The sequence below is a fragment of the Ischnura elegans genome, chromosome 1 (assembly GCF_921293095.1).
Source record: "Ischnura elegans chromosome 1, ioIscEleg1.1, whole genome shotgun sequence".
NCBI lineage: Eukaryota > Metazoa > Arthropoda > Insecta > Odonata > Coenagrionidae > Ischnura > Ischnura elegans.
This window is the reverse complement of record NC_060246.1, coordinates 52,407,663-52,425,569: the sequence shown is the minus strand read 5'-3', so window position 1 is coordinate 52,425,569 and position 17,907 is coordinate 52,407,663. Positions and strand designations below refer to the sequence as shown.

General features: G+C 41.3%; 1 protein-coding gene across 1 annotated transcript in view; it reads left to right on the top strand.

Annotated features, from left to right (window-relative positions):
* The window catches only part of LOC124160578, a 360,597-nt gene extending 343,929 nt beyond the window's left edge, over window positions 1-16,668 (top strand). The window contains exons 4-5 of the mRNA XM_046536463.1: window positions 10,048-12,180; window positions 12,325-16,668. Of these exons, the coding sequence (XP_046392419.1) occupies window positions 10,048-12,180; window positions 12,325-12,997 (2,806 nt within the window). The 3' untranslated portion in view covers window positions 12,998-16,668. The remainder of the gene's footprint in view (window positions 1-10,047; window positions 12,181-12,324) is intronic.
* Window positions 16,669-17,907: the final 1,239 nt, after the last annotated feature.

Sequence of the window (17,907 nt, the reverse complement as noted above, 5' to 3'; positions counted from 1 at the left end):
TGCGCCTTTAGAATTCTTAATCAATACCATAAAATTACGGAATAATGCTTTGGCTGAAATTAGGATGAAGGATTCGTGTGTTGCAATCAAAATGTATTTTCATATTTTAGCTCTGTTAATCTATTCTAAGTAATCATTTGCTCGTATCATTCAATTTTAACCTTGCTTTGGAAAGGTGAGGGAAGATTTCAACCCAAACTTAGCCATAGGCATGTTATATCACACTTATATGGAAGAAGATGCATTTATTTTCCTTATACCACCTCGCACTGCCCAGGGTTTTCATTGGAGGCGTTTGAACGTTTCATCCGAAATTTGATTCCGAGACCCTACGATCAGAAGTCCATCGATGCACTAACTTCATTGCATTGGCTAAATTTTTCCGATGGACTCAAGAACAGGATGGAAAATTAGAATGGCATTCATTTAACCACTCAGTTGCGGGAATCTTTACAGGTAAAATTATATTCTTGGCCACTTTATTATGACGAAATGTTTTCTCCTTATAGAGCGTAGATGGACAAAAATTTTCAACATACGTCAATTTCCTAATAATTTTGGGGCCTAAAATTTCCCAATAATCATTTTGCTTAGGCTTATCATGATGGTTGGTGATGATCGAATTCAATTTTTGTGCAAGATTCAACCAATTCATTTATGCTGTTGGTGTTGTAGCATGTTATTTTCACTTCGATTTTCAGCTCTGAAAAATTAAACGGACCTCAATTCCCACTGAGAGAGATGCAACCGAGCAGGGCAGCTTCAGTTCTTCCTCGTGGGTGGTCGAGGAAAAAATGTCACTGCCATCCGGCCATTTTTAGTCTCATTCTTAATGCAGAGCTTATCGATCTCGTCGCGAGGAGCGACAGCAAAGGATGAAAAGAAAAGATTAAGACCAAAAAGTGTCTTTTCATCCCATGACACTCTTCCCCGAGGATCTGCTGAGTCAACAGAGTGTACATACATGCAGCGTCCCCTGAGACCCGAGGGTGGCGGAGAGCGAATGCGTCTCTGACCAGCTTTCGCCCCTGGCCCATCCCAATGGTGCGAACAGATAAAGGCTCACCCCCAGACACTCTTCCTCTGCCCTATATTTCCTGAAAATCCCTCAAACCTGGGACACGAATCTATCCTACCCGTACGTCTAACACTTCCTCTAGACCCCTTCTTTTCTATCTATCTCGCCAGGGTATATTCAGCATTTTTTTCGGACCACCTGCTTGGAAAGTACCCTAAGCTCTCATTGACCTCACATTTTTATGATTTGAATGATATTCTTCACGCCATATTTCATGAACAGTGTAAAAATGCAGGTTTCAACGTCCACAAAATCATGCTTACATTAATTTCAGTTTCCCCTACATCTTGAAATTCTAACATAGAATAAATTTGTGATTTTTTGTACCACTTTGTATTAATTTTATAGCATCTAGATTTATCAATGTAAGAATAAAAATAAATCGATTTCTGTTTCATTAATTTTTTTCCTGCGATTTTTTTCTTTCTATTAAAAGAGCGGCAGCAAGGCTACATTTACTGATGGATTTTTCACACTAAGCTTGATTAATGCCAGCGTGTAGCAAGGTGAAACTGTTGCACCATTAATGATTTTAAAAACAGCAAAAGTAAAAAATAATTCCCGATATAACAAATCCCTCTATTATAAAAACTATTAGCAGCTACGGCTGAGTCTGTAGACTCATGAAAACTGTTGCTTCGTAGTATAAGTATGAATCGTCGAATTGTTCTCATTTACTTTGCCACCTTAAACAGGTGTCATACTTAGATCGATACCACTGTATTATGACTTTGTAATGTCTACGAATCCCTACAGAAGAAGTCTTTATAATTAACTTCTAATGCTAGAAAGAAAATAAGAATCTAAAGTTATAAAAAAAATTATTTTAATTCACTCAAACCTGACGAAAATACAGAAGTCCCAGGATGCCAATTATATAATAAATAGAATCGATATCTGATAACCTCATCTGTAGATGAATCTGACCTCAAGGCTGATGAAATATATGCTTAAAAAAACTATTCAAGAAAACAGAGCGCATCCTTATGTATCCTTTCGGAAATTCATGCATGAGGTTACGGTATGTAATACTACTGCATCAAATGTAACTCAATCAATTGCTACACGAGACTTATCGGCCCAAAATTTAGACAGTAAGTTGAAGCCAATGACACTAGCATGATAAGTATATATTTATCAGATATGATTTTTTTTGGGTCATTCCTTTTTTTAAATTGTCATTACTTCCCTAAATTGAGTGGCATTTGACATGACAATTTGAGTGGTAAGTAATTCACATGAATTAGTTTAATATGATGGACAAAGTTTAGTTGAATTATTTACAAAATTGTGTAAAATGACCAGAAATTCTTTTAGAGAGACATTTCGCAATTATTTGTCATTTATTTCGATTACCACCATTATACTAATAATATTGTAATATATAGTGTCGTCTATCACAGATGATATTCATATCAAGCAGCCTGAAGCATGAAGTAAGCACTGTGCACATTTTACAAACACTTCTTTAGGTCATAGAAAATTACAATTCTAAGAAAACCTTCTTATGCTGCTTGCATCGACCACAATTGATGATAGAATGATATGTTTCCTGAAATTTTACTTTATTTGAAAGATTTTGATATCCTCACAGAAAGAAATTTGACCGTAGTCTGGGCGTAGGTGGAATGATAGCGTATGATAAGTGATGAAAAGCATGGGAAAATCTTTATCATATAAATGCAAGTAAACACTAAACACAGTTATAATTTTGACTGAGCCAAAGAGAACATTTCATAGGTAGAACACCGTTTGAATGAAATAGGAAACAAAAATATTTATTTGGAAAATTTTCCCGTTGTAGTTGTAATTGCATCAAAAAAGGCGTCTCAAAATCCAAATCAATTGCTCAAACGAATATTGTTTCATTATCTGCATTTCTGTATGACTAATAGCTATAATGCAATCATATTTTGATTAATTATGTAGATACTTGTAAACATGTTTATCTTTGTCCATTCTGACGTCTTTTCACATATCATTTTTTATTTATGTATTGGTTCTACACCCCACTAATATTTATTTATAAGAACAATCCCCACCCTCAAACTTTCAGCGTCCCACTCAGCCCCATGAAGTCCAGTCTACACTCATCCATCCAGTACACCCTCCATCCCAAACAATAGATTCCCGCGGCTACTGCCAATATTCAAACCTGCTGTTCTATATACATCAAAGGTACCTGCGCATTTCTGAATTTTGGACAATATTAAAGAGAATATTCTGGTCCAACACATTCGCTAAATAAAATCGTAAGAGAGAAGGGACAAATCTTCCGGCTATTTTCCCCTGTCGATGAGATATCTCCCTGGCAACAGCACCCATGTCGCCGCGCACGCCACTCCAAGCATCACGCCAAAGCACTGAACTAACGTAATCCACGGCATTCACACCTGCGTCGTGGGTCAGTAAAGCGACCGCTAAGGCGAGGCGCTAGCAGTCGCCGAGAGGATTCTATGCACGCAATGCGCTCCTAACTGGGAATTATTCAAGTAGAGATTGGTGCATTTATGCGACGGTTTCACATAGCACCACACTCGGACGGAATTTCGAAATAGGGAGAGGTTGAAAATCTGTTGGAGTAGAAAACGGCTGTCTCCGCGGACTGGAACATACTCAATAAAAAAGGCTGACCTCAATGCCCAAGCTTTGACCAGATGAAATCACGCGTGATCCAAGTGGTTCGCAACTCAACCCACATTTTTCATCCCTTGATCTCATCCTCGAGTATTTCAAAACCCTCTCTCTACACTTTGTTTTCACCCTAAAAAATATTCTCCGCATACCCCATGAAAAAAAATTGCATGCCACTCCCATGCAAGATGTAGGCAGGCTTCAAATGAAAAAGCAGTTGCTTATCCTGCACACCTAAATTTATATAATTTATGAACTGCTTTTCGACGAAATCCACATTACTTTAAACCAAATTTTAAAGCGGTTCTTGAAATTTGATGATTGAACGGAACATATTTTCAATTCATTTACTGAATTTAAAATTGTGAAACATATTATGTAAATAATTACGTTATGTTTATTGCTAATACAGCTTAACAAATGCGATTTGCCGGTGCTAGTCTTAGCGCTGCGAAACCACTCTAGATTCATGGTTGTGAATTAACATAAGCCTTGGCCTATTTTTAGTGGAAAAATAGTATATTAAATAGTAAAATTCCTAACGCGATATCTAAATATTATATACAATAACGTTATTATAAGCTCAAACTAAATCGTATTGGTTTGTATAGAGCTTTGTTAGCTTAAGTGCAGTTTGAAGATCAACTTGGAATAGTTCTAAAGGCGACAAAGACGGTACATGATATGAGGTGCGCGTGTATTATTTAACACCACCAGAAACCTTGATAAATCTGTCGTCTTCAAGGATGTATCGGCGTTGGTCCAGCCTAACAAGGAATGGATTAGCCTTGTTTAGCCACATTTTTCTGACAGCGAATTTCAACGATGGACAGAATTTCCCAAGTCGTTCAAATATCACAGATTTCATAACTTTTGCAAATCGATTAATTTTATCTGCCAGCATTTTTACCTCAAAGTTTGGGAATTTCAACAAAATTATTTGGCATTAAATTTCTTTGGCTCGAATTACCAAAAAAAGAATTCAAATATGATGAATGCTGGAAATCTTACTGAGATTAATATTATCTTTGTGCCAGTTATGGACCCATTTTTAGAGGATAACTCGTTACTGAGCTTTGAGATTGAGCTTGAGATTACTTGATGGGGGTCATCATTTTTATGAAGTAGGCAACCCACAACACTGCTATGAAAGCCCCGCGTGTGTTGCGGATTGTCCACTACCTATAATGAAGAACTGGCAGCGCCAATTATCGATAAAAATGGGAATTAAATGGCATAATGAGGTTTAAATTTTAAAATTTATCATCAATGCAGCCCCTTCACCAATTAATACTGTCACTCTGCAAAATATTTGAACTTTTCGTCGTTTTTTGCAGTAAAATCTAAACTGATGGAAAAAATTCTAACATCTACGTCAAAAGACATGGGAACTAAATCGCATGAGTAACACGCTCAATGGTATCCGGTTTATCTACGTGAGGATTGAATTTCGCAAATGAAATAGCGGCTTGGTTTTCTTCCACGGATTTATTTTCTTCACAACTGTAAAATTGATATGGAATCGCGACTTTCGTTGGGCACTTCGAAAATCATATATAAGATTAGATAATTGAGTCTTATCGGGCCTGCATGGCACCCGAATCCTTCAGCTAATGGAAAAATTTGTCCATTTCCTTAGGCTTATATTTTTTATGTAATAATTCGAAGATCCCCCAGATCCCTGCCTTGTTATCCGATTTCTGCACGCAATAAGATACATATTCCCCATTAGATACCAAGAGAGAAAATGGTTTCCATTTTTCCGATCCATTCATCCAACCCTACTTATTTCCCCGCCGTGAGTGCTCCGGGACAGTTCCTCTTCTACGAGGCTTTCTGTTCGTCTTAATTCATTCCTCTGCCACTCGGCGCCACTCTCACCCTATCTGCCTCACAAGACCTCGTCCCAACCCAACCCAACCCCACACACGGCTTCCACGCTCACCTTTCCCATCCTCGACAAGACAAATCCATTTACTTATCTCCTAATTCGGGGTAAAATGTGATGTTCCACGGCAAGGAAATGAATCTCCCCGGGGGATCTCTCTCCTCTCGTTGGCTCAAGGGTGCAAGCTGAATCGCACTATTTCTCCGTCTCTCTGACTGTGTCTCTTGATATCAATATCTGCAAGGGTCATACACTGAAAAAAAAGTTAAGTTAGCAATATCTGATTCTGATGACTTTCATCGAACTTTTCGGTTTACATGGAACATTGAATGTTTCGGTAACAATTACCAAACCAGTATGATGAATGATGTTTAATATTCGTAAAATTATTCATCACTTCGGTGAAATTTATTTCTGTTAATGAAATGCTGTTATCTTTACCAAACTCATTCGCACAATTGACCAAATTATGAAATGTTGAAATGTTCGATAAAATTGATCAAGAACGTTTGATAAAATTAATCAGATCTTCATTATTTGCAACGAAGTTTAAGTATACTCGACAAAACTACTCCTTTTGATACCAGTTTGATAGTTTTTAAGAAGTCTTTTTTTCCGTGTACCTCACGTTTTAATAATACAAATGATTTTTACGCTACGCTCAGAGCTCTTTTGACGTTATTAGGGTCTCTTCTGGAATGCTCATTCCTCGACATTAAGTAAAGAAATATAAATGGTGTGAATGAACCTTAGCTCATCAGCAGGATTTAATATTACGTTTAAAAGCTCAATTTAAACATGGAAAAATTATAAGATTCATAAGCTATCCAACTTACATTTTAATTGGATGCAACAGAAGGATTCAATTCATATGAAAATTTTAAAATGATTGATAATTAATGGTGCTTGCAATGGATTCAGATTTTCTGTATACCCCTATATCTCTCATTTTACCGAACCAAAAACAATGAACTAAACTATGTTATCGTAGCTTTGAATTGCGGAAACAGGAACAAGGGAAACATAAATTTGCTTTTCATATCAAATTTTAAAGAGTATATTAAACAATTCGTATATTAGGGAACAGATATTAACTAAGATTTACGTAGATTTATGTTTCAAACCATATTAAGACGACGATTCCCAATTCTCAATCTTATCATTACTAACTTTTCCCCCTACATTACCATCAAATATGTTAAATTTCCATAAATAGTTCGTCGTCAGATCTACCGTCGTATGGAATTAAGTTCCCAACGATATAAAAACATGTACGACTGAGGAATCTTTCCAGAAAAATGTTACAAAGATGTGCTACACAAGTAATTAAATTAGTTATTTTTATCTTATGTCACGGTTATTTTAAGAGTTTGAAATTATATCTGTTTTTCATCAAACATATTATATTACGTTTTTAGTATTGTTTTTAACTAATGTAAACTAAAAATGCCATGCTACTTTATGCAATTCGCTGTTCTTAGGGGTACGTACCCAGGACATTGAATAAATTTCATTTTATTTACATTACCGAAATTTGGTATTCAACGCTGGCCTCAGCGTTTGGTTTCTCTGAAGCTTCCTTGAGCACTATGTTTATTTATTTTCTCTGAGGGTTAAGCTGGAGACTAGCGCCAAGCGTAACTGCCTCGAAAACTTCACGCTACCAGTCTCTCTTGCTCTTTACCGTCATCAGCGTGGCTATTTCTCTATCCAATCCATCCGATCATGCACTCAGTAAATGTGAGGCTTCGATGAATCCGCTTCCCGTTTGACTCACGTCTACTCACCATCTCCCATTCCACAACACCCCTGTACGCGATTTTGACCCCCGAAGCCCACTTCCCAGCCCGCCGTACTCCCGCACTCTTGGGCACCTGCCGGCGACCTACCGCCCAAACTCCCAGTGGCCTGAAGCAATGGTGTAAAGCGGTATTATGAGGGCGATGCGCGGGAGAGATGTAGCATGGACGATCTTGAGCGATATATAGGAGGAGGTCGGCTTGTTTTCCAAGGACAGCGGCCCGAATATTACGTCAGAAGGTCCTCCAGTCGGCCTCTAAAAGTGCTGTCAACCACCGCGCATTTAAATGGGTTTACAAAATTCGCCACTTGTATCGCCGACGAACGAATTGATCCGAGTTTCACGGGGAAATAAGTTATAATTCTCGGTTTTAACCGAAATTTGTATATGTACAATCATGTGATCTATCAAATACATTAAAGCTCCATGCCATTCCTTACAATTACATACATTATACTGCAAAATATTGGAAAAAGGTGAATCGCATTGCACTAACCACCACGCCGTGGACATTTTTTTAAACCGATTAAAATGCAACCGAAGTGGCAACAGAGATCACCCTTCAATGGAATGGGATTGGGCCCCCTCTATACAGTCCCATTAAGCAGCGGTTCGAAATGTAGTGATGGCCGAGTCCTATTTATCCAGAGACGCAATTATGATTACGCAACGTTTATCTCCTCACGGGACTGAAAGTTCAAGCCTAGAAAACTTTGCGTTGTTGATGTTTGCTTTATTGCCCGACACTCGTCCTCCCGATGAGAGAGCAAATTTCGGCTTAAGTGGGCGTTGGATTTTAACATCCGGAGTTGAATTCCGATCAAGGTCTAATTCCAATGTGGACTTGAAATAGCGAAGTCACGAAATAATATGGATATTCAAGTTTTAAACTTCAATGAGCAACAACAGTGATTATTTTAAGTAGTGACGTCACTGGTGTCTAAGGGTACACTTTCGCGAATTTTTTCTTAATTCTCACTAAATTGGATCGCCGATCTGATTAAGTTTGTAAAAGTCATTGAACGGCATTCCCTTTTCTACTGCTTATGTTAATTTGTAACAACTTTTCTAATATCCATATCGTTTTCGTAATTACTACTTATTGTCGAAAAACTGCGTGTTTATTTCCATATTGCGTGGTATTTGGACTCTTAAAATTGATGCCCTTTGTCTGCTGAAGAATAACTGGTGGTTGAACGTGCCACGCTGTTCTGAGCAATTCAAACGCTTCCGAAACGCATTGTACCCATTAGTGGTTTTCTGCGGAATCTTATTAGATAATATTTAGCCATTCAAGTTGCCAATTATTTCTAGTTAAATTTTCGATCCGATAACTAAAGCCACTCCTTCTAGTAAGCATATGGAAATATGACAAACAAAAAATTGATATTCACCTATTCATTTGAAACTTTAATAGCCGTTTTTTCTTCACTTACACCAGCGTAAACTGGTGAGCGTGAAATAATGCTTGCATTAAACAATTCTTGCCACAGAACATGTTTTTAAATTACAGGTTTCAAAGGAAGCGATACATTTTGTCTTATCTACAATAGTTGAATAGCATTGCAGTGTAATTTTTACTTTAAAGTTGTTTCCAAAAAATTAAGGTACTCAGGTATTTTTTTCAAACGAGAATAGCTGGTTCTCCACTATGGTCCAAAAAGTGCTTTCTAGCTGATGTTTGTTAAATCCTGTAGTGGTGAAACCTCCTTCAGAAATTAGCGGAATAAAATAGAATGAACATTTTGCTCTTACAAACTGATTAATGACTACAATAGAAAAGAATATTTTTATCTCAAGACATCAGCAATTCTAAATTTCATTCCCTGAAAACGATTTAATCCCGTAATATGACAAACATTACGAGTTGTATCCATGCCTGATCGTGTAAAATATTTTACATACTTTGTAATGAATGAGGAAACGAACCAGCAAATGATAAATTTTTCACATAATTGAAATGGTATGGAACGTACAAAAGATATTTCAAGAGCCAACCTCAAATGATAGGGTTGATAATAAAAATGTGTTATTTTAAGCATCAATGATGGTGGAAACTGCTATTTCTTCACGTTAGTCAACGTGATGATCAGACCAGTTGTAAAAACACACGGAATTCACATGTAAAAATACATTCCCACAAATTGTGTCCCAATTGTGACACCATTGTTACCAAACATAATTACCTTTTCGCAGAGGTTTCTCATATCAGTAATTAATAAGACAACCATAAACATTCCCCTTCTCTTTAAAGGCCTATTTACACGATTCATTAACTCGCACATGTCAATGTCTGTTTGCATGAATGACTTTGGTGGACCGGAACGGAACATGTACGAATGCATGAACCAAATTATAACAGGTTCAATTTCCTGCACATGCATTAGCACAAGTTGGGTGGTAACACGGTGCATTTTAGTGCTCATTCAAGTTCGCGTTCATAAATTTAGACATCAATTCGCACGGGTTAGTGTGCCGTGTAATGAAGCCTTAAGACTCAGTAAAATGACTTCGTCGAATGCTAAAGCCGTGAAAAAACATGATAATGTAATCCTTCGAGTATATTTCGGTCTGTTTTTTTCTAACCAAATGCTCATTATTTAATCCACAAACGGCAATTAATTCTGATCCCTTTTTCATTGACAGGAAACTGCGACGCCAGCAACAGAAGTTATGCCGATACGCCTACCAGCGGATATTCTCTCCGGAGTGCCGCACCCTCCTGGCCAACGCTTCCTCACTGCCTCCGTGGGACCCTTCCGCACCCGGGGGAGACCTCGAGTGGTACACCGCCCGGGGAAACGCGTCTTCCGTCGCCAACGGCACGCTCTTTTGCTACTCGCCCAGGAACTGCACTGGCCCGTACGCCAACTCGTCCCTCGGGGGCACGTGGGGAGTGACCACGGAGGCTGATACGGAGAGCCCGTCCCCCGTGCTGCCCCCGTTCGCGCTCTGGCAGACCATTCTCATAGCCATCTGCCTCGGCATCTGCATCGTCCTGACGGTCGCGGGTAATATCCTCGTATTGCTGGCTTTCCTGGTGGACCGCGCCATTAGGCAACCCAGCAACTACTTTATCGCTTCCCTCGCGGCCACGGACATGCTCATAGGCACGGTGTCCATGCCATTCTACACGGTTTACGTCCTCATGGGTTCCTGGGATCTAGGTCCTATTCTCTGTGATCTCTGGCTCTCCGTCGACTACACAGTATGCCTCGTCTCCCAATACACCGTGCTCCTGATCACCATTGACCGCTTCTGCTCCGTGAAGATCGCAGCCAAATATCGCAACTGGAGGACCAAGCGTAGGGTCATATGGATGGTTACCATCACGTGGATCATTCCGGCGCTGCTTTTCTTCATCAGCATCTTCGGCTGGGAGCACTTTGTGGGCTACCGTGACCTGTTGCCCGGGCAGTGTGCAGTTCAGTTCCTCAAGGATCCTGTCTTCAACACCGCGCTGATTATAGCGTACTATTGGACCACCTTGGTGGTTCTCTTCGTCCTGTACGGCGGGATATACAAAACGGCCTACGACATGCAGAAGAAGAGTGAAGCGAAGCAGCGGAAGATGCAATCAATGGTAGCCATGAGCGCGGGTGCGATGACCGGTATGGCGGGGAGGACAGCGGGGATTGGAATGTCGAAAACTCAGTCTACCTTGCTCAGTCAGGACAAGCCTAAAGGTGTGGCAGCACTGGCGTCCACGGGAGGAAGCGCTGTAGCCGCTAGTGGTGGGGGCGCTGGGGGACAGGCGCAAGCAAACCAGAGCGGAGGCACCAATACAGCAGGGGATGGCGCCCCTGGGGCGGGCGGCCTCACGGTGGCCAGTGCGGCGCCCGGAGGAGTGGGGTCCGGTGATTCCACTTCCAGTCAGAAAACATCGTCTAAAGGAACGACGGAAACGACGAGCTTCTCTGACCGTAAGAACATGGGAGAGGTGGAGAAGTCTGAAAGATCCAGCAGCCCAGCGTTTGACTCGGACGACGAGAGCGTAGCCCCTCCGAAAAAGAAGACGGGGATGGGCAACTGCGGAGGTCCTGAAGGGTGCAGGACGCCACAAAATCCGCAGGCGAATGGAGGTCCGTCCCAACCACCCCCCGCCCAGGCTCAAGCCCAGTCCCCCCAGCCCCCTGCACAGGCCCCGCCACCACAACCGCCGGTTACCCCATCCGCCCTACCGCAGATACCGGAGCAACAGAGCCTCCTGGACACTGATAATCCTGATTCCTTCGAGGCTGTTGCCGGAGACGGTGACTCGTCGGCCACCCTCACACCGCTCATGTCCATGTTCTCCACGACTCCCCATCAACACCAGCAGGTCTACTCCTCCTCCGCCTCCTCACCACAACCCGGGATAATCATCCCGCCGCCCACCCAATTCGCCTCACCCCTCACCAACAGTCCCACACCCTCACACATTCCACCCCCTCCCCCGAGACAGGCCATCTCGCCCCCGCTCTCTTCCGAGGAAGAAGCGTCCGCCTCCTTCGCCTCCTCATCCGACAGACCGAGGAGCCTGCTAATCAACGGGGTGTACACCATGACCTATGACATCCTGGTGGGCCTGGACACTGCCGACCTGCGCTATATGGATGAGAGCTCCGTGGTGGTACCTTCGCCCAGCTTCGAGAGTCCGCCATCATCATTAAGCGCGGCTGGTAGCTCAAGCGCCGCCCCGGGTGGCGGTTCTTCCACGCCCGGCGGTGCGGGGCACACCTCGTGTCAACCTCCGAGCTCACTCCTCCAGGCAGCGCTACTCAAAGCTGCCGCGCAACAAGCGCAACAGCAGCAACAACAACAGCAGCAGCAACAACACCATTCCACAACCCAACCTCCGCAGAGTTCTGCTTCTCCTACTCCGGCTGCTAACACTACGGCCGCATCCTCTAACACGCCGATTCCAGCCTCTTCTACCGCGCCGGTCAACAAAGTGAATACGACCGTGAGCTTGGCAGATCAACGCCCGGTAACGAGTGTGGTGGCGGACTCGAAAGATAAGCCTGACGATCGTCCATCCAACGCTGGGGCGGCGGCGGATGGTACAGAGGCCACTAGTAGTTCCCAAGCAGGAGCCCGCGGTTTGGGCGGATCTCACGTTGCACCGGCCACGACAGCGACCGCTGCAAAAAGGGACTCCACCACCACCACAACTACAACAGAGGGAGTGGGGGGATCGGGTGCGGGAGGTACGTCTGCCGCGGGCGGCACGGGCGCATCCAAGAAGGCTTTCGTGAAGACGATAGGGAAGAGGCTGAAGGTGAGGAAGGGGAAGGGGGGCGGATCGGTGGGGCTGGGCGTCCCGCCGTTCATCGGGCGTCAGAAATCGAAATCGGAGAACAGGGCACGGAAAGCATTCAGGACCATATCTTTCATTCTGGGGGCTTTCGTGGCGTGCTGGACCCCTTATCACGTCCTGGCTCTCGTGGAAGGCTTCTGCGCCGATCCACCGTGCACGAACGAGCACCTCTACATGTTCTCTTACTTTCTTTGCTACGCCAACAGCCCGATGAACCCGTTTTGTTACGCTCTTGCCAATCAACAGTTCAAAAAGACTTTCACTCGTATCTTGAAGGGAGACCTACACATGACGTGAGGTGGGAAATTTCTTCCTCCCTCTTTCGTCCCTTCCCGAACCTTCTTCGCCAGAACAGTCGCGCAGGTACCCTTCTTGTTTTATTGAAACAATCGTCCCAGCAGCCTGTATTATCCCTGCGCAACATTCTTGTTTATAATAACTTATCTTTCAAACGCTCTGAAAGCCATTTAAAATCCGATCCCTTTCTCTGAGTTGAGTTCTAACTTTTAACGCCTTACGATATCCATTTCCATCTTTGTCTACGTTTGTACAGATTTTAAATACCTCCGATATTATTACTGAATGCGCTTCCCTGTTTCAGAACGTCCTTATCTGCCAATATATAAATCTAACGCGCATGCTTAGCGGCCTGCGTGGGATTCAACGGACAATAATTATAACAATACGTGTGCATGAGTGCGAATTTGTGTGAGTGAGGAAGAGAGAGATTTTTTTCTACAACGGTGAGGAATAATTTAAAACTTGTAAAGCGGAAATGCCGCGATGATATTAGCACGCAGTTAAAAAAAGTATTTTCTTGTATTTTGATGAAGAACGCACGACGCACAGTCTTCAGAGGCCAAAAACAAAATTGCGCATTCTGAAGTAAGTCCCCTGCACTATCCAGTCCTACTGATAGCATGCAGGGACTTAATCTTCCTTTAGGTGTTCGGGCGGTTGCGTTCTAGGCGGGGAGAGAATTTCTTGGTCGTCTGCTATGTCCAAAGATTAACAGGAGTACAGTAGCGAATGGATGATCTGTGTGATTGACTGAGGTATGATTGAGCATGTAACAATATAGAAGTGTGATGTCATGAGTGCATGTGAGAGTAAGCCAAGGTGTGATTGGAATATTGGGGCCTACGCACCCAGCGGACAGCTTCGACAGGCGTGTAAGGAAATGCATGCATGCAACGGATGAATGATGTATGGCTGAGGCGTGCGGGTTCATTAGTATATAATTCGGCCAAATAAATCATTGCAAGGGCTGTACACCTTGTTTCGAGGTGGTTAAATTAAAAATGCGTCGTTCTCAGTCGCATTTTTACGCTCGTTCTATTCAATGCGCACATTTGGACTTATAAAGAAAAATATTTCATTAATTTTGACGGAATATTTGTTCTTGCATAAGTAATACAAAAAAGACTTTTAACTGCATATTCATAGATACATTTTAAAGAACTTAAAAAACCTTCACAGAAAATTCGTTTATGTCTTCATCTTAACTCAAAAGCCTACTTAACACTGCGTTGATAATCACGAAAAAATTTTCTACTAATCTTCTCGCCGTAAAAAAAAAAACATTTCCCTGCGGCGCAATCAATCATTATTAAAGTTACCAATGTTCGTCCTTGTACATAAAATATTTGGGAAGGAGGTAGTAATGAATAGTCTTTTAGGTAAGGTATGTGTAATTAGAATGTAATAATCCGAGAGTAAAAATCGGCTCAAAATCGCTAATCTTTTCCGTACATAGGAAATAGAGGACAGTGGATTCTCGTTGGTGAGTGAGTTCTCAGTTTCATGAGCCCTGCTGAGACTCCCTTACCACTCGAGGTTTGCTGTTCGGTTAGACAGTTTCCAGTAGTTGAAGTCAATTAACATCAGTCAGTGAATGTGCTTAGAATGTCGTAGTGTATAAAATTTACTTGCATTGGTGAGAGCTTTAGAAGTGTAAAAATTGCAAATGCCTTCGGTACATTATTTCAATGGTGATTGCGTTGAAAACAAATGCCGCTTGTATATATACCATATACATATATGTATATTCGTTGTTGTCACTGTTGTTAATGTTGCTGTTACTGATATGAACGTTTAGGCTTCTTTTATTTTCAAATTGGGTTGATTTTGATTTTTAATTATTAGTATTTTGTTATTAGGATTGCGCATTACAAAGCCCCATTTATTTTAAAATAAAATATTTCATCTCGTCCCCATTTGGGATATTACACCGGTTAATTCAAACTCCTGCTTCAATCATGAGAGTTCTATTAAAGATTTGTCATTCAGAGTAAAGACCATCAAGTAATTGGACAGCATTCATTGTTTTAAAATTTCTCCTCCCCACTTGCGTGATTATGTCCGAAATGCAATTCATCATGGTTTCAATCTCAATCGATACTGAAACGATTGCCACTTAAATCTTTTTAAGTAAATTTTTTCACCATAAAAATTCGGATCCCTTTTTACTCCGAAAGATCACGCTACAGAGCATAGATAAAAATCTCATGTCCATGTTCACCAATTGAACTCGTTTCAGCGGTGGGATGACCGTAATCTATTAAAATAGTCGTTTTTACAGCAGATAAAAAGTCCCGGACAAAGACTGATTTACTAACACGGCCGTTCCAATTGCAGTAATGAAACTATCTCTTCTTCCATTCCGACGCTGTCAAAAAATTGATGGGATAACCACTCGGGGAGTCTAAATCTAACGATAACAAAGCAGGACTTCTGGATAGACCGACGTGTAATCTCGGTAAACCATACGCTCAAGTCTACGTTTCATTAATGACTCGCTTATTTGTGCTGACGTGTGTATAACACTCGCTAAATGGTGGTTTTTGTGTAAACCATTGTTAAAAAACATACAAAGCTGTCGTCAACAATAATTGCTTGAGAAAACCAAGAGGTTAAACTCGTTCGCAAGAAAGAATGCGCAGTTAAGGCCTTTTCTTAGGCACAACAATAAAATATACAATAATGTTAATACAGTTGCTTAAAAGATTACTGACTTTTGAAAAAAAAATTGAGACGAGTGATATATTTCTTTGGGTGATATCAATGGTAAACGTAAATGATAACTGTGCCGTGAAACAGACAATAGTAATTATATTATAAAAAAGAGCTTCAATTCTGCACTGCATTAAGAATAGATTTCTTACCTGTGTATTTGGAAATGTATGAATGTGTCGAATCGTCATATTTATTTCACCCCATTTTAAAGTCTGTCGTCTATTAAAGCCAACATATCATCACGTCAACGGGTTCTAAACTAACAAAAAACATCATCTCTTGACTCAACAGTCGCCATTCCAAAGAAAAAAGTAGTAAGGGGAGACTACCAGACACGAATTTCAAGAGCCTAAGGGCTGATTGGCGGAGTTCATATGCATATTCCCCCAATTCAATCGAAATAATAAATAAAGACTCTTTCCACATGCACATTTGACAGCAGGCATATTTTTTATTTTTACTCTATGTATAATGACATCACTTCCGCCTGACTAAGGTCAAACATTGGTCCCACCTAGGAAGCGAGTGAGCAGAAGTCTTGAAAGGAAAACAGACATCAAAAATTGTAAGTTACTTCAGCGAAGAGGTTATTTTGGATGACTCGATTCTCGACGAAGGGAAACTGGATGGACTTTCATGTGGCGAGGCCAGTAATTGTGTGTGGTTGGACACTGAAGAGAGAGAGAAAAAGGAAGTGAATGCAGACAGAATAGAGACAGAATGATGAAAATAGATTTGAGTAAGAAGGACGCGTTCGCATTTAGTGTGTTTCCGGATGGATATAAAAGCAAAGTCGTCGGAGACCAGATGAAAGATGGACACAAACTTTCCTCCGGTTAAACAGTGAGTATCAGAGCGACTAAATCGTGTGAAAAGAAGACAAAAGAGGATGCTGCTCATTGGCAATTTTATGTTCCACCTCATAATAATAAAAGCAGAGAAATAAAAATTGACTTGTGACTTTTATTTCGTGTAGAAGCACGCCCTAGTCTGACTCACGTGATTATCGGCAGTAAGATATCCAGTCGACGAAGCCTAGGAGCAACTAAAAAAGGTAAGCATGAGAGACTAAATAAACTCTAAATTCAGCGTAACAGAAAAAGGGTCTACTTGTACATCAATTAAATTAAAAGTCAGAGCAAAGCTTCAACGATGTAACAACATCCATTCACAAAACACAAAGACTTGTAACCCCTGACAACTAGTCTGTGACACATGCACAAAAATGAGGAAAAAAATATCAGTAGATTAACGTTAATTGGATTTTCCTCCCAAGCCAACTCAAAGGCGTAAAATGCATTAATAACTTTAAAAATGTTACATACCACTACTCTGCCCACTTTCATTTCCCAAGATTGTAATTTGATTCCCTCAGCCACCACAAATGTCTCATAGAATTCTGACAGAAAATTGGACCGCGAATTGGAGATATTCGAAGGCGGGCGATAATTGATATAGGGACTGATGAGTTTTTGACCTACAGCTTCACTCACACTAAGCTCCGCCGCTGATTTACGATGAAGTGTATGACTGGCTGAATAATAACAATACTTTTAGTAAATGAAATGTCCACCGGACCTCTCCAAGCATCGAGAGCTGGTGGTATTTTAAGGTGAGAGCACAAACTTCGCTTTGTTTAAAGTTAGTTTCCACTAAAAATGCATTGATTAGGCTTTATGTAAGCCTCAGTGTCTCAGTAATTGTTGAATTTACGCACTCAGCTAATGCCGTTAATACCAAGAACATCAAGTTTACAATGAAATGTCGTAAAATAAAACCGTAATTCCGTATAAAATATGGATTCAATAATTCTAATGCATTCATATTAGGGAGGGATAAATATATCCACAGAAATAAGTGCGCGGTTCTGAACTTAAATACAGATGAGACTGATTCGGTTCAGAATCACGATAAGCACCAGTAACTATGCAAAGCAACCACTAAAGGGAAACATCCCCTCACAATCCCCTCCGTAAAAGGAACATCAACAACAGCGATAGGGGTCGAAAATCACTTTGCGCACCGCCCCTGCATGTTAACATGGAGAGCGCATCAAAACACCCGCTCGGAACATGATCCCGATGAAGAGGAACACCGATCCGTCAAACGAATGACTATTGGGGAAATTCCGGGACGAGCTGTGGGCGGAAGCATTGGGGGAGGCGGGACAGTCGAAGGCTGGTGAGGGAGGC